The sequence below is a fragment of the Microcaecilia unicolor genome, chromosome 11 (genome assembly GCF_901765095.1).
Source record: "Microcaecilia unicolor chromosome 11, aMicUni1.1, whole genome shotgun sequence".
NCBI classification, from domain to species: Eukaryota; Metazoa; Chordata; class Amphibia; order Gymnophiona; family Siphonopidae; genus Microcaecilia; species Microcaecilia unicolor.
Window position 1 is genome coordinate 55,398,557 of NC_044041.1, and position 26,250 is coordinate 55,424,806.

The 26,250-nt window shown below is 43.8% G+C and overlaps 1 protein-coding gene across 4 annotated transcripts in view; it reads left to right on the forward strand.

The window, feature by feature from the left end:
• The window catches only part of ARVCF (ARVCF delta catenin family member), a 473,516-nt gene that overhangs the window by 434,635 nt on the left and 12,631 nt on the right, over window positions 1-26,250 (forward strand). For 3 of the 4 annotated variants that reach the window (XM_030218017.1, XM_030218015.1, XM_030218016.1), the window contains exons 10-15: window positions 2,758-2,908; window positions 5,839-6,031; window positions 11,863-11,974; window positions 13,331-13,397; window positions 19,375-19,428; window positions 22,542-22,633. In XM_030218017.1, the coding sequence (XP_030073877.1) occupies window positions 2,758-2,908; window positions 5,839-6,031; window positions 11,863-11,974; window positions 13,331-13,397; window positions 19,375-19,428; window positions 22,542-22,633 (669 nt within the window). The remainder of the gene's footprint in view (window positions 1-2,757; window positions 2,909-5,838; window positions 6,032-11,862; window positions 11,975-13,330; window positions 13,398-19,374; window positions 19,429-22,541; window positions 22,634-26,250) is intronic. The other variant, XM_030218018.1, reaches the window with a different exon arrangement.

Consider the following 26,250-nt stretch of genomic DNA (forward strand, 5'->3'; position numbering starts at 1 on the left):
GTGTATGCTGGCTATATAAGTAAGATACTGTGATGGGGTGGGGAGGAGAGAGGGAGGAAGACACCAGCAGTATTCGTGGGGGGGGGGGGGGGGTGTTCACCGTGCGGGAGCAAGACTTTTTACTGTTTCCGTGGGAATGGCAAAACGTCTTTTTCCCGCATCAGCTGCAGCTCACCACTGCACTGGGTGTGTGCAGAGGGGGTGCAACTGAGATTTTTTGTGGTGCATTTGCATCCCCTTGCACTCTTGTAGTGATGCCTATGGAGAGGAAACAAAGCAAAGCTGCTTAAAACTATGTTTTATACTTTACCTTTATTAAATTTTCCATAAATCATAAATAAAATGATGAAAAGCTATGCCAAAAGTAGTCAATAACAGCAATATAGAAAAAAAGAATAAAGGAAATATGAATTCCTACATCAAGGCCTCTTAGCCCACATAAGAAAACTGCACATATTGATATAACAATAAACTAAAAACACAGCAGACCCTGGATTAAACATTCTCTGCAGCTAAATCATAACGCTTTCAGAGGAATAGAAGCTTCCATTTCAATAGATATTATAAAGAACAACTTTCAACTGCTCTGGATTCCAGAAGACATCTCGAGTTCCTTGAAACTTAAGCATAGGTTTACAAGGGAAATGTATAAAACAATTTTTTAAAATGATACTTTTAATTCATAAAGGGGACCTTTTACTAAGCTGTGCTATTAAATGAGCTTGCTGTGTCTTAGTGCAGCACTTTCCTGTGTGCTAAGCCCATTTTCAATTACTTATTTTTCTGGTCATGTGCACAGCTACTGAAAAAAATGAGTGCAAGAGGCCTTACCATCTCCTATTTAGGAGGTGTTAAGGGCTCCTGTGATATAAGCGTTATTCAGTTAGTGCTGGATTCTGTATATGGCGTCCAAAACGTAGGCACGTTGGAATAATGCGCCTAGCACAATTGTATAAACTGCGTCTACAGTAAGATGCAGTTTATAGAATAGCGCATAGTTCAAGGGAATGCTCGTACATTTAGGTGCGGCCATTTAAAACCATTTTAATTCCACTGAAAACCTGGTGTAAATGCCCACGCCTGAATGTACGTGTGTTCCCCCAAATTCTATAACAACACACACAAATGTGATTGCACCCCCGACAAGCCCTACACTCCTCCCATGGCTGCACCTCCTTTTTCAGCTAAGCGTGTTGGAAATTATGTGCACTTCTTTTTAAAATATGCCTAAAAAGAAGTGTGTGCAACTTCCAATTCCAATTATTGCCAATTAGTGATGATAATTGGTTGTTATCAGCCAATTATTAATTGGCTTGTTACTCAATTGAGTAGTGCTCATAAATTGGCCGCGTGCACAATTTAATGTGCGCTACTCACCGCGCCTTATATAGAATCCGAGGGTTAGTGCACGCTAATGTCATTGCGCTAACTGAACAGTGCTTCCACACCCGTTCTCCTCCCAAACGTACCCCTTCCCAAAAGTTTTTTAAAATAAATACAGTTAGCACAAGCAAATGACAAAAGTAACGCAAAATGCTTTAATGTGTCTTGCATTGGCCCATTTTTCCCACGTTAACCACACGTTAATGCTTAAGGTGGTTTAGTAAAAGGGCCCACTCACAAATACCAACCAAAGAAAAAAGCTCAGCTGGGCCTTCAAGACTTTGACAACAGGAGTCCTTTATTTCTGAAAGACCCGACACAGGCCGTGTTTTGGCGTAAAAGACGCCTGCTTCAGGGGTCTAAATATTCTTAAAATCATAAAAAAGGAAACAACACTGTAAAAACAAGTTCCACTTACAAATACTACACTTTTCATTTAAAAGAACTTGTAGATGTGACAGGAATGCTAATCCTTTTTACAAAGGTACAGGAAAACCTGTCTCTTCTACAAAGACACTGATTCTTCATGTTTTCCTAGGGGTAGGCTGAGAGCCCCTCAGAAGATCCCTGCTATGTCTAGGCACATGTTCCAAGAACACTCATCACTTTTATAGCACTGAATAAATGATGAGTAGCAGTAGTAGTAGTTTACAAAGAGGAGCATTTTCAATATGACGTCTAAGTCCAACTTTGGACGTTTTGCTCAAAACGTCCAGGATCCAAATAGAGAATATAGCGATTTTTGAAACAGGAAAATATCTATCTTTTTTTTTTTTTTTTCAAAAATGGCCACTTGCTAGATGTTTTTGTGCTCTGTGTGTTTATCTTGTTGGCCCATTTTTTGGGGAAAAAAAAGTCCACGTGAAAAACACACAGAATCAAGTTGTCATCTGGTCATTTAGGGCACTTTTTTGTAGTTTAGCTCAAAACGTCTTAGTTTTAGTAGTGGACATTTTCATTTTGTTCCATTATGGCTGAAAAACGTGCAAGTCTTAGGAATGCCCAAATCCCGCCCTTAACACGCCCCTGATTGCCCTGTGAGATTTGGATGCACTGCAGATGAACAGCATAGAAAAATGTCTGGAAAATGGGTTTCAAAAATACCAATTTGAACATTTAAGGAGAGAAATACATCCATCTGCTGGTTTATGCCACTTTTCAAATGTTTCTTTTTCTTTCAAGAAATGAGCCCCAAAGTCACTCTTTTGTGGTAGAGATGTTAAAGTTTGCAAGGACTGAAAAAAGTTTTGAGATATTTCCTCCTGCTGCTTTAGGTTATTTAATGCCAGAAATGATAGATGAAATTCTTGTAAAAAGTGAAAAGAGAGGATTCTGAGAGCATTTCTTTCTCCATCCATCCCATCTGTGTTGCAGTGGGCGACATACATTCGAGCAACTGTCCGGAAGGAGAGGGGACTTCCAGTCCTGGTGGAATTGCTTCAGTCTGATTCAGACAACGTGGTGCGAGCTGTGGCAATTGCCCTGAGAAATCTTTCCATGGACAGGCGCAATAAAGATCTTACAGGTAGGTGCTTAGATGGTAAACAGCATGTCATAGGTGGGGGGGGTAGTTACTAGTGTTCGTTAAGGGAATAAATACAATTTCTGACCCTTAATGTGCATTAACTGGAAACACACATTAGTGTAAGTCACCACAGGTGCTTAATGATGAGACACAAAGCATGCAATTATATGCAAAGCACCTCATTATTATGCAAATCAAATAAAGCAGCTTGTGTTAAATTCCTTAAGCTGCGTTATTTGTGGAAAAGTAATGCCAGCTCCATTATTTTTCCTGCCTGGGAGGATCAGGCCTCAAACTCACAATCCAATGCTTCCAGGCCAAAGCTGTATAAATATTGGACCCCTTGCACCTAAGGAAAGACCCCCCCCCCCCCCCCAAACTGATCCCTAGAAACTCCTTTTAAAACCCTGGTCCAAGGCCCCGCTCATCCCTCTGAAGATCCTCACAGAGGACTTCCGCCTCCCCCCCCCCCTCGGGCCTTCCTGAAACAATCACTGGTGGAATGGGGTAGGAGGGGAGCAATCCCTAGGCACTTGCACAGCACAGCTGCACGGTTTCTGAGTAGAGCAGGGAAATTTGACCATGTATCCCCACTGTAGAAAAACCTCTACTGCTTACATTCAGTTTAAAATTCTTTATTTAGTACATAAGGCCGTATCCTCAGGGAACCCAGCTTACTTGTCTGCTTTCTTAGTATCCTATGCCTCTTCTTGTGTTCTTCAATCTATGGGTACTCAGCAACTGATCCACCCCTCCCCCCCCACCATTCTGCTCATTATAGGCCTTATTCTATAAAAGGTGCTCAAAATTAGGCACCAGAAAAAAATCATTGGTATTCGCTATTCTGTAAAGGGTGCCTCCTCTTTATAGAATATCACTTAAGCATGATCTAGCGCCTAACTTTGGACGCCAGACATGCCTGCTGAAACATTTATTTATTTATTTAGATTTTGCTCACACCTTTTTCAGTAGTAGCTCAAGGTGAGTTACATTCAGGTACTCTGGATATTTCTCTGTCCCAGGAGGGCTCACAATCTAACTTTGTACCTGAGGCAATGGAGGGTTAACTGACTTGCCCAAGATCACAAGGAGCAGCAGTACGATTTGAACTGGCCACCTCTGGATTGCAAGACCGATGTTCTAACCACTAGGCCACTCCTCCACTCCTTCATGGTGCACATGTTGGAATCCAAGTTAGGCGCACTTACCCAGTATTCTATAACTACGCATGCAAGTTTTTGGAACTCCCCTGACACGCGCATGCTCCTCCCATTGCCATGCCCTCTTTTGAGATATGCACTATGGGAGTTAGGCGCACTACCTTATAGATTAGCAAGCAGCCAGATACGCCTGCAAATTTTAATGAGTGTCAACATCAATAATTGGTTGTTAACACCCAATTATTGATGTCTTTGAGCTCATTAAGCAATTAATTTGCACGCGCATCTCAGGCACACGCAGAAATTTGGGCGCCCATATCTGGATGCCATATTTAGAATCTGGGAGTAAGTAAGAGTCCACTCAAGGATCTACATTCTCTTTTATGGGCCCCAAATTATGGAATAGTCTCCTTTCCGCTATTAGAGGGGGAATTAACTTACAAGCATTTTAAGTCCACTTTGAAGACGCACTATTTTGAGGCTGCCTTTGGTGCCTAGCAGTTTGGTTCTGATGGGTAAGGGTGTCTGCGAAACGGCGCTCACTCTCCCTGCTGCTGTGGTATGTGTGTGTTGTCTGCAAGTGTTCCTCTTGGAGTGTTTGCCCTCTTTCCTATATTAGAATGGAGTTCTTTTCAATTTGATATACCTTACCCCCCCCCCCCCTCTGTTTACTAAGCTGCTCACTAATGCCGACACAGCCCATTCACTTTGAATGGGCTGTGTCGGCAGTGCCGTGCAGCGGCTGCTTGCATGCCTTAGTAAAAAGGGGGTCAGTTTGTAAACCACCTTGGGTTTTTTATTAGGTAAGGCGGTATAGCAGGGACGTAGCTATGTGGGGCCACTGGGGCCTGGGCCCCCGTAGATTTGGCCCCGGACCCCCCTGCCGATGACCCTCTCAACCCCACCTCCCGCCACCAACCCGCCGTTGCTTACCTTTGCTGGCGGGAGACCCCAAAACCCGCCAGCCGAGGTCCTCTTCTTCCTTCGTTCTGTTTCTGAGTCTCGTGCAGGACGTCAGACTCAGAAACAGAACGAAGGAAGAAGAGGACCTTGGCTGGTGGGGGTTGGGGTCCCCTGCCAGCAAAGGTAGGTGACGGCGGGGGAGGGTTGGCGGCGGGAGGGGGGTCGAGAGGGTCGTCAGCAGGGGGGGGTCAAAGTTGGCGGCGGCGGCAGGGGGGATGTCGGCAATGGCGCGCGGGGGGGGGGGGGTTGGCGGCGCCAGGGGTGGCTAAAATGTGGATCCCCCTCCCGCCGAAGTCTGGCTGCGCCCCTGGTATAGTAAGTGATTACACATAAACACGTCTATCCCTTGCTTTGTCAGGTCCAAAGTGGTGGCTGCAACACAGAGATAGTCTTTACCCTTATATGGCAGCTTAATCCCTAGTGGCGTACCACAAGACTACTGAATGGGGTTGTAGCTGCCATTTAGAACCTAGAGCTGCAAAGGTAGGAGTGATGGGGGTTCACTCCTGCCCCATTCCATTGGATCGCCAGGGTTTGTTTCAGGTAGGCCTGGGGAAGGGGGGAGGCAGCTATCAGGGTCTTGGGATTGGGTTTAGAATGGTGCTTGTGGGGGGTTGGCATGGGAGACAAGAAGAGATAGGGGCCATTTCAAGAAAGGCTCCCCACGAGCACTTCCTGGCATTCAGTAGCCTGCAGTCAGAGTTTAGAAAAGGTTTTGGTTTTGAATCTTTTCCTGCCAAATTCTGGCACCTGAAAGTCTTGAGCTGGTTAGTGGCCTTATGATGGTGCTTCTCCTTTATGCCTCAGGCAATTACGCTATGAGTGAGCTGGTGAGAAATCTACCTGGGGGACAACAAAGGCCAGCTAAGAACTTGGAAGAAGATACAGTCGTGGCTGTCCTGAACACTATCCATGAAATTATTACTGACAGCTGTGAAAATGCAAAGTCCCTTATCCAGACACCTGGCATTGAGAAACTGGTAACCATCAATACCTCCAGGTAAGACTGTACCACCTAAGAGAGCAAGGCAGTGGAGTAGGCAGAAATTTTTAACAGGGGATGCGTGCCCTCCAGTACGTTAAAATCACCTGCTCCGCTCCGGTCTTTGCCTGGGCAGCGGCAGCAGCACTCATAGGCTGCCTCTGTGAACTGTCCCGCCCTTCCCAAAACAGAAAGTAGTGTCAGAAGGGGCAGAACAGTTCACAGAGAAAGTCTGATGCAGGCAGCAGGCAGCCTATGACTGGAGGGAGATAATTTTAAGGCATGGGGAGGAGGCGGTCTGACAGGGGGTGCATATGCAACACACGCACCTGGTATAAATACGCCACTGGAACAAGGAGAAGTAACATGAGCTCTGTGCAGATACACTTTTGCACTGTGATTTCTGCTCTTACCATCCTGCTTCCTGAATCATACAACCCTCCCTCTTTTCTCTTAAATCTTTAATTCGTGATAACTTTATCTGTTATCAAGTAACAAAAGGTTCAAAACCGCTAAGGTAAACAGGCGTATTTCATGGAGCAAACCAAGGTTTCCAATGAGCTAAACACAAACCGCATGAAAGTCAAAGCAATTTAAGCAAGCAGGAGAGGCTGCTGGCCACTTAAATCGCTCTGCGGCTCGACTGCTGATTGGACGCCAGCCGAAACTGCTTTTTTCAATTTTGTCCGAAACCAAAACAGCTACCATAACTGTCTAGCCACTTTCAGCTGCAAACAAAACTGCAGCCGAAATTTATCATCTGGTTTTGTCTGAAACCGAAAACTAAAGATTGGTTGTGTGAATGCAGTAGTGTTCCTTGGTCGGCTGCCACCCGGGGCGGATCGCCTCCCCTCCCCCCGTTGCATTTTTCCTACCTGCTGGGAGCAGCCGCGTGTCTGTCGGCTCCGCTGGTTCCCTGCTCCCTCTGACCCGGAACAGGAAGCACAGAGGGAGCAGGGAACCAGAGGAGCCGACAGCCGCGTGGCTGCTCCCTGCACCCCTCCTGTCACGTGCACCCGAGGCGGACTGCACCCACCGCCCCGCCCTCGGTACGCCACTGTCTGAATGTGAACCAATGAGGCCCACTGGGAATTATCAGAGCTTGCAGTTAGTAGCCCTCTGCTAAACCCACAGGAAATTATTACTCTCCAGTCTCAGAAACTGCAAGCAAAGGCTATCAACTGGGAGAGCCATTTTAACAAGGATTTCTCAATAAGTCTGGCACATTTAAGTTCCCAAGTCAATGCAGATGTAGTTAAATATCGCCTGAGAGAGGAACTTTATGAAGACATGTTAAAAAAAAAGTAACCATGATTACCAGCTTTTTATGCTTACCTAAACTGTGTACACAAGTCAGAAGAGAAAGTAGCACTGAGATGTTTCCCATTTTGTATTTAGTTGTAAAACTGATTAAAGACAAGCACGATACTTACTAAAATAGGGTAAAGGAGTCCAGACACTAGTCTGCACTACGGACATTTTACCAATCTGATGCACAGTCCAGAATCAAAAAGCACATAGATGCAGTGGCGTTCCTAGGGGGGCGGACACCCGGGGCGGCGCCCCCCCCCCCCCCCCGATGCAGCGCAGACCCCCCCCCCCCGGGTGCACGCCACTGAGGGGGGTGCCACAGCGCGCGCCTGCTCAGAGTTCCCTGACTTCGTGCGTTCGCTGCAGCTCCCTCTGACCCGGAACAGGAAGTAACCTGTTCCAGGGCAGAGGGAGCTACAGCGAACACGCGAAGTCAGCGAACTCAGAGCAGGCACGCGCCACGGCACCCCCCCTCAGCGGCGTGCACCCGGGGCGGACCGCCCCCCCCTTGGTACGCCACTGCATAGATGTTACTGAATGCGAGGACTATATGCTCTGAAATATAAAAATCTAATTATTTTCTAATTATATATAAACTTCATTTCATTGTAATATTTCCCTACTAAAACTATAAGCTGACCAGTACTTATACTTGAAAACAATCACTGCACGTTCCTTTCTCATTAAATCTAGCTTCTGCACCCCACAAGTTTGATTACAACACTACATCTTCATCATACCCAACAGAGCTTGGAAATTCTTTTTATCCAAGCCAGAATATATATAATGATTTAAATAAAGAGAGGCCTTATACCTTATCATCAGATGGCAACCCCAAGGGAGGGGGGCGGCATGGGACTACTGAATATAAAATTCTTAACAATAGCGAGCTCCATGCGACACATAAACGATTGGTACCGGGGAACATCGGATTTCTCCGTTACATCAGTGGAGACCTCGATGTTCAGGGATATCCACTTTAGTCACTTATTACACTCTGGAACCCCCTTACCCACATCAGCATTTCAGATACACCCATTATTGAAATCCCTCAGGGACACTTGGAGATGGGTGTGCAGACGCCGCCGCTTCTCCCCCCGAGTGTCCCCTTGGATGTCAATTTGTGATAATCCTGCTTTCCCCCCAGGCCAAGGGCCCAGTATATTTAGCAGATGGGCAAAAAAGGGGATTATATACTTGGCGCATATAGTTACAGAGGAGGGACACATACACACGTATCAGGAACTTCAGTCACGATATGGGATCCCAAAGACACATCAGTTTGCATACTATCAATTACACCATTATGTGGCCTCCCTGGGCTGGACAGACCTTACGGAAGATGTGGTGGAAGTCTTATCGGAGGAGTTTACCCTGGGAGCGCAGCTTAGGGTGCCCCTGAAATTCCACCACCAGCAACTCAAAGATTCCACAGAAGAGATAGACTTCCGGCGGCTAGCGCATGAGTGGTCAAACGATTTAGGGTGCACACTCACTGAGGGAGAGTTTAGAACTCAATTGAAATCTATTTACAAACAGAGGCTGTCTATCCCACAGAGGGAACGACTATATCGGTGGATGCTTAGAACACATATTTCGCCCCATAGAGCGCGGAAAGCGGGGTTTGATACAACAGGAGCATGTCCTAAATGTGGCCATGAGGAGGCATCACTCGGCCACATGTTTTGGAGCTGTCCCGGTATTGAAAAATTCTGGAAACAAGTCATAGGAGGGATAGGTCAATTATGGCATTGCACCCTTGTGCGGGAACCTACTATCTTATTCAATATTTTTAGCTACACCGCAGACCCCACAGAGGGATTCAGGGCATTTGCAAAGATAGCAATCTATTTTGGAATAACAGCCATATTGCAATATTGGAGAGTAAAAGAAGTTCCCCCTCTGCAGCTATGGCGATCCCAATTAGTGAAACAAATGAGAATTGATAGATGTGGAGTACAGGATCTGGACAGTTCAGCAGGCCATAGGTTTAGGGCGCAATGGGAGCCATTGTGGGACACCCTCCCGCCTAGAGCGCGAAGTTTACTGCTAAATTCATAATCTGGCACTCTTTGACCCTGCATCAGTCAGGGAGTCTAAGACAAGGTGACAGGTAGGACAGCACTTTATAGCAAGGCGTAGACTGGTTCATATTCTGAGGTACAGACAGCTAATAACATGTTACTTTGGAACAAAAAAAAGAGTTGTGACACTGCCCTAATGTTGGTTGACAATGTAGGGAGGGAGGGAGGGAGGGAGGGTGATTAAGGGAGGAATAAATAAATGCAAATATGGTAACTCATTTGTTGAAGATATGACATCAGAGAACATCTCCTGTAATGTAGTTTTTTTTTTTGATAAGTTTCAGTGAAAGGTTCACTACCTCCGTTATTAAACATGATTACTATATAAACCCACAAGGAAGGAAGGGTGGGGGGAGGGGGGGTTCAGGGATAAAAGAAGAAAATGATTTGATGAATGTGGAAGGATTACAAGTTGTCTATGATATTAGTTGGGCTTTATGCCGGATAATAAATATATAGGTTTCCTATAATACGCCAATAAGCAGATTTAAACTTAATGACTTCCAAAGAAGACACCATATGGAATTTCAATCAACAGATTTATTGAGAAATCAAACTCTGTATCACATGTTGTATCTTCATGTATCGTTGGTTCTGTATTGTATTCCTTATACTCTTAATAAAAAAGATTTAAACATAAAGAGAGGCCTTATTTTACCTCCAAGCAAAGTAACCTCTGCACACCTGGACCTCAGCTAATGAAAAATGATATTAAAAGCCACAGTGCTTTTTACAGTGGCTGATTTTGTTCCATATTTGAAGTGATAGCTGATGTCATAGCTTCACAGAGTTATCATCCCAAATGTACAGACAAATTCCCTCTAAACTTTTGTATCAAAAGCATTTATTTGAAGGGCACTCTATTTACCATATAAACTACTATACAAGATCATAACTGTATAACTTGCAATCACATTGCACACAGAAAAAAAAATGCAAATATCTCCCCCTCCCCCCCCAGACTACCTTAGAAGCCCTGGTGATCTAGTGGGGTAGTCAGGGCAAGAGTGATCCCCAGTCACTCTTGCCCATGTCAGTTCTACTCTGAAAATGGCTGCTGTAACTTCTTGCAGCAGTTGTGTGAAATTTTCACTAGAGGTCATGGCAGCCATTTTGAGAGCAGAACCAGCATAGGCACGAGCAACTGGGGATCACTCCTGCCCTGACTACACCCCTAGACCACCAGGGATTGTAAAATAGGCCTGAAGGGGACAGCTACAGGTGGGCAGGGGGAGAGGCAACTCCTGTTTGGAGGGGAGGAGGAGGGAGGGAGACAGGACAAAGCACACATTTTTAGCTTCTACCAAAATCAGGCGATCAGTTTCGTACAAAACTGAAACCATGGCGCAAAAAGGATTTGGGGCCAGTTTCAGCTTCGTAACCAAAACCAAAATTCAGTCGGCCTCTACTGATGATATTTAGTGGCACTTAACTAGGCAGTACCACTGAATATTGGCACAAAAAGGACATTCTTGCGCCGAGCTGCACAGAAACGTTATGGGAGACGCACTTATGTAGGTACCAGCAACATTCCCTCCCTTCCCTCTCCCCACCCCTTCCCCTGGAAGTACATAGTTATTCTGATCCCTCTCCCTCCCTCTCACCCCCCCTTACGTGCAAGAGACCCCCTCCTCTCATTCAGGATAGGATACCCCCCAGGGCATACCTGAAGTGTCTGGTGGTCCAGTGGGGGCAGGTTTGAATCCCACTCACTTCTATCCCTAGCAGCTGCCTCTAAAAAATGGCAGCCGCAACCTCTAGCTGTAGCTTATGGTACGTCAACTACTGCGAGTACTTGAAGTACCATGAGGCTGCCGCTAGAGATCGCAGCAGCCATTTTGGAATACAGACCGGCACTGGGCAAGAACAAGTGGGCATCACTCCTGCTCAGTTTTCCCCTAGACCACCAGGGTCTACTCCAGGTAGGCCCAGTGGGCCTTCAGGGGTGTGAGATGGCTAGGGCAGCCTTCTATTTCCTTCAGGGTGGTGGGAGGGGGGTGTTTTGAGTATTGGGGAGGTGGTAGGGTGTATTGAGACTGGGTGGAGGGGTTGCTTGACTTGACATTTATTTTTCATGCGGGTCCAGGCCAGTATTCAGCCGAGTTCTGCATAAGAGTTGTGGCCCAGATTTGACTATCCAGGGCTACCTCTGCCTGCAGCAGTCAGAGTTTTAAAAAATGCCAACTGCCATGGACTGAATATCGACCAGTTGGTAAAATTTTGAGTAAATATTTATGCACTCAACACTAGTAAATTTTCAAAGAGGCCAGTTTATGAGCATAACTCTCAAAGTTAGGAGCATAACTCCTTTGAATTATGGGCCCAAAGTATATTACATTGCTCTGTTTCTACACCATAGAATCTTTTGATAACCTATTAGGCATGAGCTAATGTCCAGTGGAGGCCTTGTGCTCCCAGAGACTAAGGCCTCTCATTTTGTGTTTCATCAATCAGCCAGTCACAGAGAGAAGTGAAAGCTGCATCCCATGTCCTTCAGATGGTTTGGAGGTACAAGGACCTCCGAAGCACGCTCCAGAAGGATGGCTGGAACAAGTCTCATTTCCAGGTAGTAATCTTCACTCTCAAGGAAATAGTGATACCAAGCATGGCTTTCAAAATGTTTCCCTTGTTTTGATATTTTGGCACAACTCTTTTTAACATGGCCTCAGAGCATGTCCTGCACTGCAGCTTTAACAACTACCGAGATGAAAATAAGTTTTCAGAGGAAGGGAAAGACTGGAGTGTGTTAAACTGAACTTGAAAAAACAGAACTAGGCCAAAATCTCCTAGCTCTTCCGGCTGGTGCTACCTTGGCAAAATATTTAGGGCAGAAGAACCCTAAGCTGTTAACACCATGTATTTACTGAGTACACTTTATGGAACAAGCTTCCATTAGAAATTTGTTTGGAATCCTCTTTGATTAAATCAGTGGTGTAACTTGCTTGCCACCTGGGGCGGGTCGCTGCTGCACACCCTCACCCCCTGCCCCCAATGCACATCATACCCACCACCCTTCCTCCTAGCAAGGGGGTACACAGAGCAGTCGCACGGCTGTCAGTTCTGCCGGTTCCCTGCCCCAGAACAGGAATTAATTTCAGAAGGGGCAGCAGCAGAGCCGACAGCCGTTCGACTGCTCCATGCGCACCTTGCTGCCTGTACCCGAGGCAGACTGCCCCCAACACCCCACCCTCGGTACGCTACTGGATTAAATTTCAAGTTCTCTTGAAGACTTGGCCTTTTATCCTTGCATATGAGAATTTTAATTTTTAAAATTATTTCTTACCCTTTTTTGTTACCTATCCCTGTTGTTAACTCATGTATTCTGCCATTGCTTGTTTAGACATTGTTTAGGCCTTTTTATTGCTTTGAGATCACCAGGAAGTTTCCTCGAGAAAAGTGAAAAATTCTGCTTTAATAGCAAAAAATGGGCCTTTTTACTGAGCTGCGTTAGGCGTTAACATGTGCCTTGTACAGCTAAAAATGGAGAACTGTTGAAAACACTTGATGTGCTAAAATATATTTCTTTTCTTTTTTTTTTTAGGGGGTGTGTAATAACTGGAGAGTGGGAATTCCTGCTCTAACCAGTTAGCACATCTAAATTACTAATTAGTTAGCGTGGGAATACCGCATGAGTCCTTAGCACCTACAAAATGGGTTGTGGCAAGTGCTCATTAATGGCAACATTGGCGCATGGCCATTAATACAAAAAAATAGAAAATCGGCCATTTTACAGTTGCAGTAAAAACGGCCTTAACGTGCAGGAATGGAAAGACTCGTGTAAGGGTGCGCAAAGGCCACTTCTTGCACAGCTTAGTAAAAGGACCCTAAAGTCTTTTGAGCCTTACCTTAATGTTCTTTGTCATGCGGCACTCTGTTTCACTTCTGCTTTCTAATGCAGTCTGCTCTGTCTACTCTTCCAAAGGGATCGAAAAGCAATGGGAAGCCAGGATTCGATGACAGTACCCTGCCACTAGTGGACAAAAGCCAAGGTCAGCTCCAGAGAATCTGTTTAAAGGGATCTGTTCTGCAAATGTAATAGAATACTTTTGAAAATATGGAGCCTCTTATTTCAAAGACTCTTGGAGATATGAAGGTGAACCAGTTGGTGTTTCCATAAAATATTATTGGTCTTGGTGCATACATTTCTACAGAGACCACCAGATTTTTACGTGATACACAGTGGACTAGAAGTGTTCCTGGAGCTGAATTGCCTGAAACTGTCATTGCAGCTTATCCCTTAGGGCCCTGTTTACTAAGGTGCGTTAGCGTTTTTAACGCGCCTACAATTAGCATGCATGCTAACTGTGTAGGCGTCTATAGGGATATTGTAGGCGCTTACATAGTTAACTCGCGCCTATAGTTAACGTGCTTATAACATGGCTTAGTAAACAGGGCCCTTAGAGAGGCAAGAATGCAGTTTCCTTTGAAATTAGAAACTCTAGCTTAAATTGCATGAGCATAGAATCAGCAAGGAGAGGAGTGCTACAGAACATGTTGGATTATTTGTAGTAAATAATTAGCAGATTTTAGTACACACAGCTTCAGCTTTAGAAATGTTAATTTCTTTCTTCATCTCTCTCTCATTCACCCCTGAATAATTCACTGCTGAGTCACTTTAAAGTTGAAGTAACAAAACATCTGTTTACTCACAGTTTGTAGTTAGATTATAATCAGACAGGCTTATATATACATATTACTATACATTTGTATTATCAGCTCCTTCCATGTGCTTAGATGGTAATGGATGCTCACACCACCATAGATTCTCTCAGGTTAGGAGAGATCATGAGCTCCATGTGCTCCATGTGCTGCATGTGCTGCATCTAACCCCCACAGGAAGTTGCATAGCTGTGTGACCTCACTAAGTAATTCACATCAGAGGTCACAGAGTAATCACAGAGAAATAATAGGTGACAGGCAATGCATGTAAAATACAATTACATTCCAACAAACCCCTTCTCATGCATAACTGTCATGCAATTATTTATTCATACAAAGTCCAAGCTTTATACGCAGATTCACAAAATGTTCTCTGGGTAACGGTTTGGTCATGATGTCAGCTGTCATCTCACTGGTGTGACAATAGTGTAGACTGATGACCCCTTCTTTTGCCAACTCTCGCACGTTGTGGTATTTCGTTGCGATGTGCTTGGTGCGTGACTGAACCTTGTCATTCTGTGACAGTCGGATGCAGCTCTGATTATCTTCCATTAACTGGATTGGTCTCTTTTCAGCTATTCCGAAATCCAGCAAAAGTTTTTCAATCCACATCAGTTCTCTGCACGCTTCCGATACGGCCACGTATTCAGCTTCTGTAGAAGACAAACTCACAATACTTTGTTTATGACTGGCCCATGAAATTTGTACATTTCCATACATAAACACATATCCACTTGTGGATTTATAATCAGAATGATCCCCTGCCCAATCTGAATCACAGTAACATATTAGTTTTGGATTACTATTGGCTGAAATCTTTAATTTACAATCAATGGTACCCTTTAAATACCTTACCATCCTTTTAACTGCAGTCCAATCTGATTTGGTAGGTGAGCTGACCCTTCTGCTCAAAATTCCTACTGCATTTGCTATATCAGCCCTGTATGTGGTAGCTAGATATAAAAGCTTACCTATGGCTGATCTATATTGGATGTTATCTGGTAAAGGTTCTCTTACTGTTTCATCCTTCAGAAAATCAGTGATCATGGGAGTGCTTACAACTTGGGCATCTTGCATACCTAAACTTTCAATAAGCTCATTTATTTTCTGCTTCTGGCTTAGAAGATAAGAACCATCATTTTGTTTCTCAATTTCTATACCAAGATAGTATGACACATTACCCAGTTCTTTTATCTCAACATTGAGGTTTAAACATTTTACAATGTCCTTGTACTCTTGCTCACTTTTGCTTGCAATGAGCAGATCATCAACAAAAGCAAAAATGTATGCATATTGTCCATTTGTGCACCTAGTGTACAAGCATTTATCTGCTTCACCTTGCTTAAATCCTAAATTTGTCAATATTTCATGCAATTTTTCATTCCAACATTCTGCACTTTGCTTTAATCCACAAAGACCTTTATTTAATTTACACACTAGCTGTCTTTGTTTTGTATTTATGAAACCTGTTGGCTGTTCCATGTACAAGTCTTCAGTTATATCTCCGTGAAGAAATGCTGTTTTCACATCAATGTGGTTGACTTGCATGCCTTTTGAGACTGCAATGCTCAGAAGTGTTCTAATTGTCGTGTGTTTCACTACAGGTGCAAACACTTCATCAAAATCTTCTCCATATTTTTGAAGATATCCCTTTGCCACTAATCTGGCTTTATACCTTTCCACTTTTCCTTGTGCATTCCTTTTTAACTTGAATACCCATTTGCATCCTATAGCTTTCTTGCCAGGAGGTAATTTTGCAAGAATCCAAGTATTATTTTTATCCAATGCATCAATTTCTTCTTGTGCAGCTTTATGCCATTCAGCAGCTTCTTCTGCTGGCATTTTCTCAATCTCATCCCATGTTAAGGGCTCTTGAGCTTCTGCTGACTTTGTTAGGTAAGACAGTCTTGGGGGTGGAACACCTTTGTTTTCCCTGGATGAGCGTCTGATAACAGGTTGGTCTGACCTTTCCGCATCCTCTAAATCTGAGAGTTCTTCTCCAATTGATTCCCCTTCTCCAACTGTACTGTCTTCTTCAATGATCCTTTCTGTGTCTGCTTCCTCTGTCTGTTCCTCGTTAGATACAGATGAGTTGCTTTCAGACATCTGCCTTGGTATGGCATTTATATACACTGGCATGTCTATTATTGTTCTAGTTTCATATTCTGGATGATAAGGCTCATCTGGGATAATCCAGCCTTTATCAACCCTTTTGTTTTCATCAAAATATGTAACATGTCTTATGCCAACAATGCCAGTTTTCAGATTCAAAATTCTATATCCTTTGTGTCCTGGAGTATAGCCAACTAAAATGCCCCTTTCTGTTGTGGAATCCAGCTTATGCCTTCTTTGCTTTGGTATATGAGCATATGCTGTACTTCCAAATGTTCTTATGTGTGACAGGTTTGGCTTCCTACCATGCCATGTCTCATGTGGTGTGCGCTCAGCGCCTTTAGTTGGCATTCTGTTTTGTAGGTACACTGCTGTGAGAATGGCTTCTCCCCATAGTCTTTTAGGGAGATTGCTATCTGACAGCATACACCTGGTCATTTCCACAAGTGACCTAAATTTTCTCTCTGCAACAGAATTTTGCTCTGGTGTATAAGCTACTGTTGTGATATGTTGAATGCCTTCTTGTTCTAGAAATGTGCGCATGCTTTGTGAAGTGAACTCACCACCATTGTCGGTCTGAAGAACCTTTGGTTTTCTTTCAAATTTGTTGCTCACCATGGCTACGTATTTCTTCAGCATGTCTGTGACTTGACTTTTTTCTTTCAGCAAATAGGCCACACAATATCTAGAGAAATCATCCAATAATATTAGCACAAATCTGTTATTTCCCAATGATGGGATATTAAACGGTCCACATAAGTCACTGTGTATTAAGTCCAGTACTTTATTACTCCTATTTCCTGTGTATGCAGGAAATGAGGGTCTCACACCTTTTTGAGTAACACAGTCTATGCATTTCTCCATTTTACCAGCATCTGCACTTATCTGAATGCCGGTGGCCAGTTGCTTACTGTAAAGATCCTGGATCACCTTAGAATCACGATGTCCCAGGCGGCGGTGCCAGATTTCCAGACTACATTTACCATCATTCTTCCTTACTTGCGCCATATGTGAGGCTTCACCTGAAATGTTCAGCTTATAAACATCATTATGCATAAAAGCTTCAGCATACACTTCATCATTTTTAGAGATTGTGCACTTACTGTTTTCAAAATGAATCACAAATCCCTTCTTATCTAATGTAGATACACTAAGCATATTGCAAACTGCTTGGGGAATATACAAGACATCACTTACAGGAATTTCTTTAACTTCATTAGACACTTTGCATTTTAAGAATCCAATACCTTTTGCTTGGATCTTAGCAGTCCCTGCGTTTGCAGTTTTAAGAATACCTTCCTCTGGACACATCTCCTGAAAGAAATCCTTACAATTGGTTAAATGGCATGTGCTCCCTGAATCCAAAATCCAAGTACTTTCATTTGAATTATTATTTACCATAGTCAAAGATTTTTCTGCCATTAGAAAGCCCTTGTGTTTATCTTTGTCCTTCATACATTTCCTGGTTTGAAAATTCTTTAGTTCCATTGGCTTAGGTGAGCTAGAGGGAGTGTTTTGTGTTTCCTTACACCATTTAGATACATGTCCCTCCTTTCCACATGAGTAGCAAATCAGCTTGCCCTTGGGTGGAGTTTTCCCATAGCTCCGCCTTCCTCTGTTCTTTGCCAAGAAATTTGTTTCATTTCTCTCTGACTTGCTTTGAGAACACATCTCCTCAGAATCATTTATTATGCATTCCTGCCTTAGTTTTGATGTTGTCTGTTCAAAAGATTGCCCTTCAATGGCCTCATTTACAGACCTAAAAACATCAAACTTCTTTGATAGTGAGGTAAAAAGAAATGCTCTTTTCAATGCATCACACATGGGAATTCCAGAAAGTTCTAGCTTTTGAAATGAAGACATAAGATGCATAATGTGATCATTACATTTACTTTTATCCCTTAATTTGGTTTCATTCAACTCTGCCAACCAAATTGGTTGCTGCTTTGCATATGTAGTTGCATACATAGTTCTCAGTTTATATAAAATGTCCTTTGGTGTATCTTTTCCCTCCACTAATATGGCTTGTTTCTCTGAGAGAGCTTCCAAAAGCATGCACTTCACATAATAGTTTGCATTGTCCCATTCAGCCATATTTTCAGCTGTTCTGTCTTGGTCTAAGCATATATTTAATCCTTTTGCTCGAAGGAGACATATGAATCTTAGTTCCCACTGCCGATAATTAAACTCAGTTAATCTAGGCACCTTGAGAGAATAGAAAAATGGTGAATTTCTTCCCTCAGCCATTTTCTTAGCCTTCTGTCTGCTGTGTGGGGGGGAGAGAGAGACAGACTGAATCTTTCCTTTAAAACTTAAGAGAAAAATGTGGCCTTTTTTTCTGCCTGGTAATATTTCTCTTCTTTTTCAATTCCTGAGCCCTGGGCCCATAACCCTTTTGTTGGATTATTTGTAGTAAATAATTAGCAGATTTTAGTACACACAGCTTCAGCTTTAGAAATGTTAATTTCTTTCTTCATCTCTCTCTCATTCACCCCTGAATAATTCACTGCTGAGTCACTTTAAAGTTGAAGTAACAAAACATCTGTTTACTCACAGTTTGTAGTTAGATTATAATCAGACAGGCTTATATATACATATTACTATACATTTGTATTATCAGCTCCTTCCATGTGCTTAGATGGTAATGGATGCTCACACCACCATAGATTCTCTCAGGTTAGGAGAGATCATGAGCTCCATGTGCTCCATGTGCTGCATGTGCTGCATCTAACCCCCACAGGAAGTTGCATAGCTGTGTGACCTCACTAAGTAATTCACATCAGAGGTCACAGAGTAATCACAGAGAAATAATAGGTGACAGGCAATGCATGTAAAATACAATTACATTCCAACAGAACAGGCCTGAGATGCACTGGCAGTGAGGGAGTCAGTACTGGAATATCAACGGGTGCTGTAAATTAGATTGACATGCAATATGCGCTAAAAACTTTCACCTACTGTCACTTTTCCATTAGAAAAAGGATGAGCAATGTTGTATAAACAGAAGTGAGCATGCAATTCTGAACTGCAGTTATATATAGTGATCAGACAGTGCTGAATTATAGTCAGTGTCTTGGTTTTGACATTTCAGAACTTTCGCTGTCAAAACCCTACTATGATTCACAAGTTCAGTTGTACAGCGTCATCTTCCTTTTGGTGAACATAGCACGTAGTTTGAATGCTTTTGTTTTGTAGGCAACAAAAAGAACGGAAGCCGTGATTTGATTCCAATGGATGAACTAGGACCAGGTAACTGCAGTCCTCCACCTCCTGCCTGTTGGTTACATCATGATGTCATTCAAGCTAAAGTTTACCTCCTTTGTTTGCAGATGTTTTGAGTGTGCGTGGCTAAAGGTTCCAATTTTTAAAAAAAATCTTTCAAAAATCAATAGGTATTTTTTTTTCTATCATCACCAATTTAACCTTCTAGAGTAAGTTAAGTTGTTGAATTCTTGCGCACATAAGATCTGCTGCAGTGACTGTCCCCAAGGAGATAGAAAAACTTACAACTGATAGACTAGAACACTCAGAATCACAACACAGATAAATCAGAAACTAGGACATTTGGATCAGTCAGCAGAAGCCTACTGAAAACAGCAACTAACAGTGGCAAGAAGAAAGCAAGGGAAACAAAATGCCTAACTTCCAGCTTCTAACAGTGAGGGTGCTCATTGCAGAGATTTCTTTTTCTCCTTCACCATGGGTACTTCCTCTCATTAATGCCTATGGGTATGGACATGACTTCCATAGAAAGGTTCTTCTGCTAATATCAGTAGACATATATGGCATCATCACCAGCAGGACTTGGAATACTCCAGTGAAACGCATGTTCTGACCTCAGCTGAGCCAATGAGAGAACTATACTCTCCCACATGATCAGATGGAGTATGGAGTGGCGGTTGTCACCCAAGAAGTTTACCATCGGAGCTCCCTTTCCAATAACACAGTGGGAGGTGGTGACAACAGCTGCCAGCAAGTTGGTTGGGGAGCTCATTACAAGTTCTATCTGGCACAGGGCACCTGGATGGAACAGGAGTCTCAGTGCTCAATAAATCACTTCGAGCTCAGGGCAGTGCAGAATGCTGTACCCGACTTTGCTCCTTTTCTGGCGGGGGCCCCGGTCCGAGTTTTCTTTGACAAATCAATGGTGATAGCTTATATCAACAAGCAAGGTTGGGCCCATAGTTGTCCGATGGTAGTGGAGGTTGCCTCCCTTATGAGTTGGGTGGAGAAAAGTCTGCTCTTCTTATTGGCAGCTCACATCACGGTGTCCTTGAATATGGAGGTGGGATTTCTCAGCAGGTGCTTTCCAGCGAGGGGTTTCAGTTGATAGTGGATCGATGGGGTTCTCTGCTTCTGGACTTGATGGTGATGAAAAGTTATGCCAAAGTGCTCAAGTTCTTCAGCTGTTGGAAAGAACCGAGTTTGATGGGGATTGATGCCTTCTTGCAGCCCTGCCCAGAGACACATCTACTGTATGTCTTCCTTTCTTAGCCCATGGTAGGCCGCATGTTGAAAAAAATTATATTGCACTGGGGTTGAATAATTCTTATAGCCCCAGATTGGCCGCAGAGGCCATGGTATGTGGACCTGATTCAACTGCTGGATGGGGGTCCTCTCCATCTTTCCCAGGTACACGGCCTAAACATTGACTTGTTCCCTCAAAGAACCTGTAATTAACTTGAAAATATTTAAATGTTTTAGAATCGATATTCGGCATGATTTAAATGGGCAGGAGAGGCTTCTGTCCACTTAAACCATGCTGAGCTGGCTGGTCACCGATATTCAACGACAGTTAACTGGGCAGTGCCGCTCAGGGCTTTTTTTTCAGCCGACATGCTAGTACACAGTACTGGTACCTTTTTTCCCAGCTGCACTTTTCTACAGTGAAGTGCCGGTCAGGCAGGCATTCCCCCCCCCCCCCCCCAACCGCTCCCCTCCCACTACCCGTAGGCCCTCTTCTGGCCCACCTTGAAAGCCCTGGTGGTCTAGTGGTCTCTTCAGGGCAGGAGCAATCCCCATTCAATCCTGCCCATGCTGGTTTTGCAATCAAAATGCCTGGCACAACTTCCTGTGGCGGCCATTTTGAGATTTGAACTGGCATAGGCAGGGGCGATCCAGTGGGATTGCTCCTGCACTGAAGAGGCCACTAGACCGTGAGGTCTTATAAAGTATGCCCAGGGAGAGCCTAAGGGTGGTGGGAGGGGGAAGATTGTGGTTGATGGGGAGGCACAGAGTGTGGTCATGTGGGGGGGCAGGGTTTAGGTCACTACCACGTGTACTGGCACATTTTGTCCTAGAAAGAAAGCACTGGTACCACTAAATATTGGGTCTGACTGACCAGTTAAAATCTGGGCAGTTCCAGGGTAGTCCCAGGGAGAAGCTAGCATTTATGTGGGCATTGGCAATAATCAGTGCCAATACCATTGCTCATGTAGCTAAGTGTCATATATGACTGCACAAAAGCCTTGAGGGTTGGAGGTTCAGGAGAAGCATCACCTGACAGAAAACTTGATACTCAGCCTGCTACCCAGTTAACTAACTGATTGCATCTATCTGATTGTTTTCCAGGCACTGACAGGGGCTGGGCAGAGCCTGGATATTCAGTGCCTGGTACCCAAGTAGATGTTGGCACTGATATATCAAGGACTAATTCAGCCCACGGTGGTCAATGTTTAAAACAACGTTGAATGCCACCGGCTGAATATTGACTGGATAATTTCTGCTTACCTAAAAACAGAAACCCTAAATATATTTGAGCCCTCATTTAATGGAACAGTAAGATCTGGTGATTATTTTCTGTGTACTACTACTTATTTCCGTAGCACTACCAGACGTTCACAGTGCTCTACGCAAACAAGTAAGAGATGGTCTCTGTTCAACAGAGCTTACAAATTATTCAAGACAGACAAACAGGAGAATTAAGGAGCTTAATTTATTATGAGAAACAGATGAATAAGGAGTTAAGATTTAAAAGCAGATTCAAAAATTCGGCTTTTAGCCTGGATTTGAATAGGCCCAATAAGATGAAATATGACATACCAACTCAGGAAGTCTATTCCAGGCGTCCAGGCATTCGGGGCAGCAAGGTAGAAGGAACAGAGCTGATAAGAGTTACTCACCCTTCCCAGGGAGGGCATAGGGAGAGATAAGAGAGGAGAGAGATTTAGGATCTGCAGAATGAATGCACTTATAAGCAGCTACTCTTTTCCTCATGTTGGTTTTCCGTGACTGGAATGAGATTGATTGCGTTAATGCATAACTATAAACAGGCCTAATGTTTGCAACTGATTAATTTTCCATTCTTGGCTTTGAATATCTGCTCTTGACCTTGCCCTCACTGTAGCTTCATTTCTTTGCAGATGGGTATTCCACCATTGATCACAGGGACAAAGAGCGCAGATATAGGAGCTGCGAAAATGCAGGGGATGCATCAGAGAAAGAACCTTTGAAAGTAGGTGCTGTTTGAGCAGAAGTGTTTATGTAATGTTTGGGAGTACAGACTTGTATTTCATATAATTCACTGCTTGTTAAATCTACTTTTATGCACTTATTCAAAATAATCAGATTGTAATGGATTCTAGTAGGGTGAAGCAAGAGGAGCCAGAGAAACCTTGGCAATGATCTTGTTTTCATGCAGATGGATTTATTTCTTTAGCTATAAGTAGGTAAATAAAGCTACTTTCAGGAACTGCTGAGTCCTGAACTTGCTTCAGTTCTGAGAGTTTCTCCAGTCAGGGAGGAGGAGAGGGAAGAAAGCTTCCAGGAGCAAGTGCTCTAAAAACAAACAAACAAAAAAAACAGTCTTCCATCAAAAGTGTTCCAAGAAATTAAGAGAGTACGATTCTATATGTTGAATGCAGATAAGAAAAATTCCAAGTCTAGTTTATAATACAGAAATTAGGAAAAACACAGACAATAAAAACATTAACAAAAATACAGTGCTTAGAACGCCTAAATGACCTACTTTTACCTCTGAAACTTCTTGAAGAACAACTTTAGATATCATTTTTATTCCTTTCCAAACTGTCCTTTAAATACATGCATTCTGAGGGGCATAATCGAACGGGGACGACCATCTCTAAGGACATCCTGGTGAAGGGGCGGGGAAAACCGTATTATCAAAACAAGATGGGCGTCCATCTTTCGTTTCGATAATACGGTGGGGACGCCCAAATCTCAACATTTAGGTTGACCTTAGAGATAGTCATTCCCGGTTTTCGGCGATAATGGAAACCGAGGACGCCCATCTCAAAAACGACCAAATCCAAGTCATTTGGTCGTGGGAGGAGCCAGCATTCGTAGTGCACTGGTCCCCCTGACATGCCAGGACACCGACCGGGCACTGCAGTGGACTAACTGATGCACTAACTGAATGGAAAAAGGCATGCAGTGGTCACTAACCACCTCCCACCCTGAAAAAAACAACTTTTGTCTTTTTTTTTTTTTTTTTAGAGTATGGGTGAAGGATGTCCTTCGCTATGCCTCTGTGACGGCAGTTGAGGACGTCCTTCACTATTTATTTATTTAGATTTTGCTCACACCTTTTTCAGTAGTAGCTCAAGGTGAGTTACATTCAGGTACACTGGATATTTCTATGCCTCTGTCCGTGTGACGGCAGTTGAAGACGTCCTTTGCTAAGGCAGTTGAGGACCTCCAAAATGTGGATGTTTGTGAGAAGGACGTCCATGCCTTCTATGCCTCTGACACCCCCTTTATTTATTTGGATTTTGAATCACAAGTAGCAACAGTGAGATTTGAACCGGCCACCTCTGGATTGCAAGACCAGTGCTCTAACCACTAGGCCACTCCCCCACTTCTCTGCTCCTCTCCACTTCACTCCCTTGAAATTTGGCCATCCCTGTGGGGGGGGCAGTTGAGGACGTCCAAAATGTTTGAAAGAAGGACATCCACGCCCTCGTTATGCCTCCGCTGACACACACATACCTCCCCCCCAGGGACCCGCATACTGCCCCCCCAGAAATGGCCAAATGTGAAGGGAGTGGAGTGGAGGAGTGGCCTAGTGGTTAGAGCACTGGTCTTGCAATCCAGAGGTGGCCTGTTCAAATCCCACTGCTGCTACTTGTAATCCAAATAAATAAAAGGGGTGTCAGAGGCATAGCAGGCATGGACGTTCTTTTCACAGAAACATCCAGGCATGGACATCCTTCTCACAAACATCCACATTTTGGACGTCTTCAACTGCTGTTGCACGGACTGAGGCATATCGAAGGACATCCTCAACTGCCGTTGCAGGGACAGAAGCATAGAAATATCCAGTATACCTGAATGTAATTCACCTCGAGCTACTACTGAAAAAGGTGTGAGCAAAATCTAAATAAATAAATAGCGAAGGATGTCCTCAACTGCTGTCGCAGGGACGGAGGCATAGCGAAGGAGGTCCTTCACCCATACTCTAAAAAAAGACAAAAGTTTTTAAAGTTGTTTTTTTCAGGGTGGGAGGTGGTTAGTGACCACTGGGTGACTCAGGGGAGGTCATCCCCGATTCCCTCCGGTAGTCATCTGGTCATTTAGGGCACATTTTTGTGGCTTGGTCGTAAAAAAAAAAAAGGACCAAGTAAAGTCGGCCAAGTGTTCGTCAGGGATGCCCTTCTTTTTTCCATTATCGCTTGAGGAAGCCCATCTGTTAGATACGCCCCAGTCCCGCCTTCGCTATACCTCCGACATGCCCCCGGGAACTTTGGTCGTCCCTGTGATGGGAAGCAGTTGGGGATGTCCAAAATCGGCTTTTGATTATGCCGATTTGGGCGATCCTAAGAGAAGGACGCCCATCTCCTGATTTGTGTCGAAAGATGGGTGCCCTTCTCTTTCAAAAATAAGCCTGTCTGTGTACTAGTTCTCTTTCCCTTCTATTCTAAATGGATACCCCTTCAGCGTGTTGGATGCAGTTCTACTACTACTACTACTAATCATTTCTATAGGGCTACTAAACATATGCAACACTGTACACATTATACGCAAGTACTTTTTCTGTCCCTAGAGGGCTCACAATCTAAGCTTTTTGTACCAATCACAGTGTCACAAATCTCCTTCAGTTTGTGTGAAGAACAGGACCCTTCCTCATGCTGTCAGGGAACAGATCAGCTGACAAGCTGCCTCTCCCAATCCCTTTCAACTTCCCCCTTATTGACCTTGGCTGAGTCCCTATATTCCCTCCTGAAAATCCCTCCATGCACAAAACACCAAACACCTGTGGTCCTGTTAGGCCTTATTTTTTTTATTTATTTTAGTTACATTTGTACCCTGCACTTTCCCACTCATGGCAGGCTCAATGCGGCTTACATATACAGGTACTTATTTGTACCTGGGGCAATAGAGGGTTAAGTGACTTGCCCAGAGTCACAAGGAGCTGTGCCTGAAGTGGGAATCAAACTCAGTTCCCCAGGACCAGAGTCCACCACCCTAACCACTAGGCCACTCCTCCACTCCAAGTAGATTCAAAACAGAGTTAGAATTCTGTGAAAATATTGACAATGATTCCTGTGCTGACAACCTAACCTAATGGTCTCATGAAATTTTTGTCCTGTTCTGAGTTTTAACTCCCACCCAAAAATCTTCAACAGGGTGCAGCAGATCAAACTGCCTTCAATGAAAGCTACAGTAGAAAATGATTGCTATTCTGATGTGCAGAAAACTTTGATGTGCACACAGATTGTTGACTTGATGACATGGGGTCAGTATTCGAAGAGGCTCCTTCATGGTTAAAGCCCGCTAAGCTTGCCAGCCACCAATATTCAGTGACACTTAACCGGGTAGTGTCACTGAATATTGACTCTAAACATCCATTCCCTAACAGGTTAGTTTAGGAATGATACGGGGGTAGAATTTGGGCAGAGCTAACTGGCCAAGTACGTGGATAAAGTTATAACAGCAAAAAGGCTGTCCTTATTTTAGCGAGCACCCTCATTTTCAAAATACTATTTGAAATAGCACCTGAATATGTGCTAGACATGATTGAACTATCCCCGAGAAATGCAAGTCCAAAAACCAAAGGTTACCTACTTCTTCACCTTTTCAACTGCAGAAACATAACCTATAAAACCATCTACA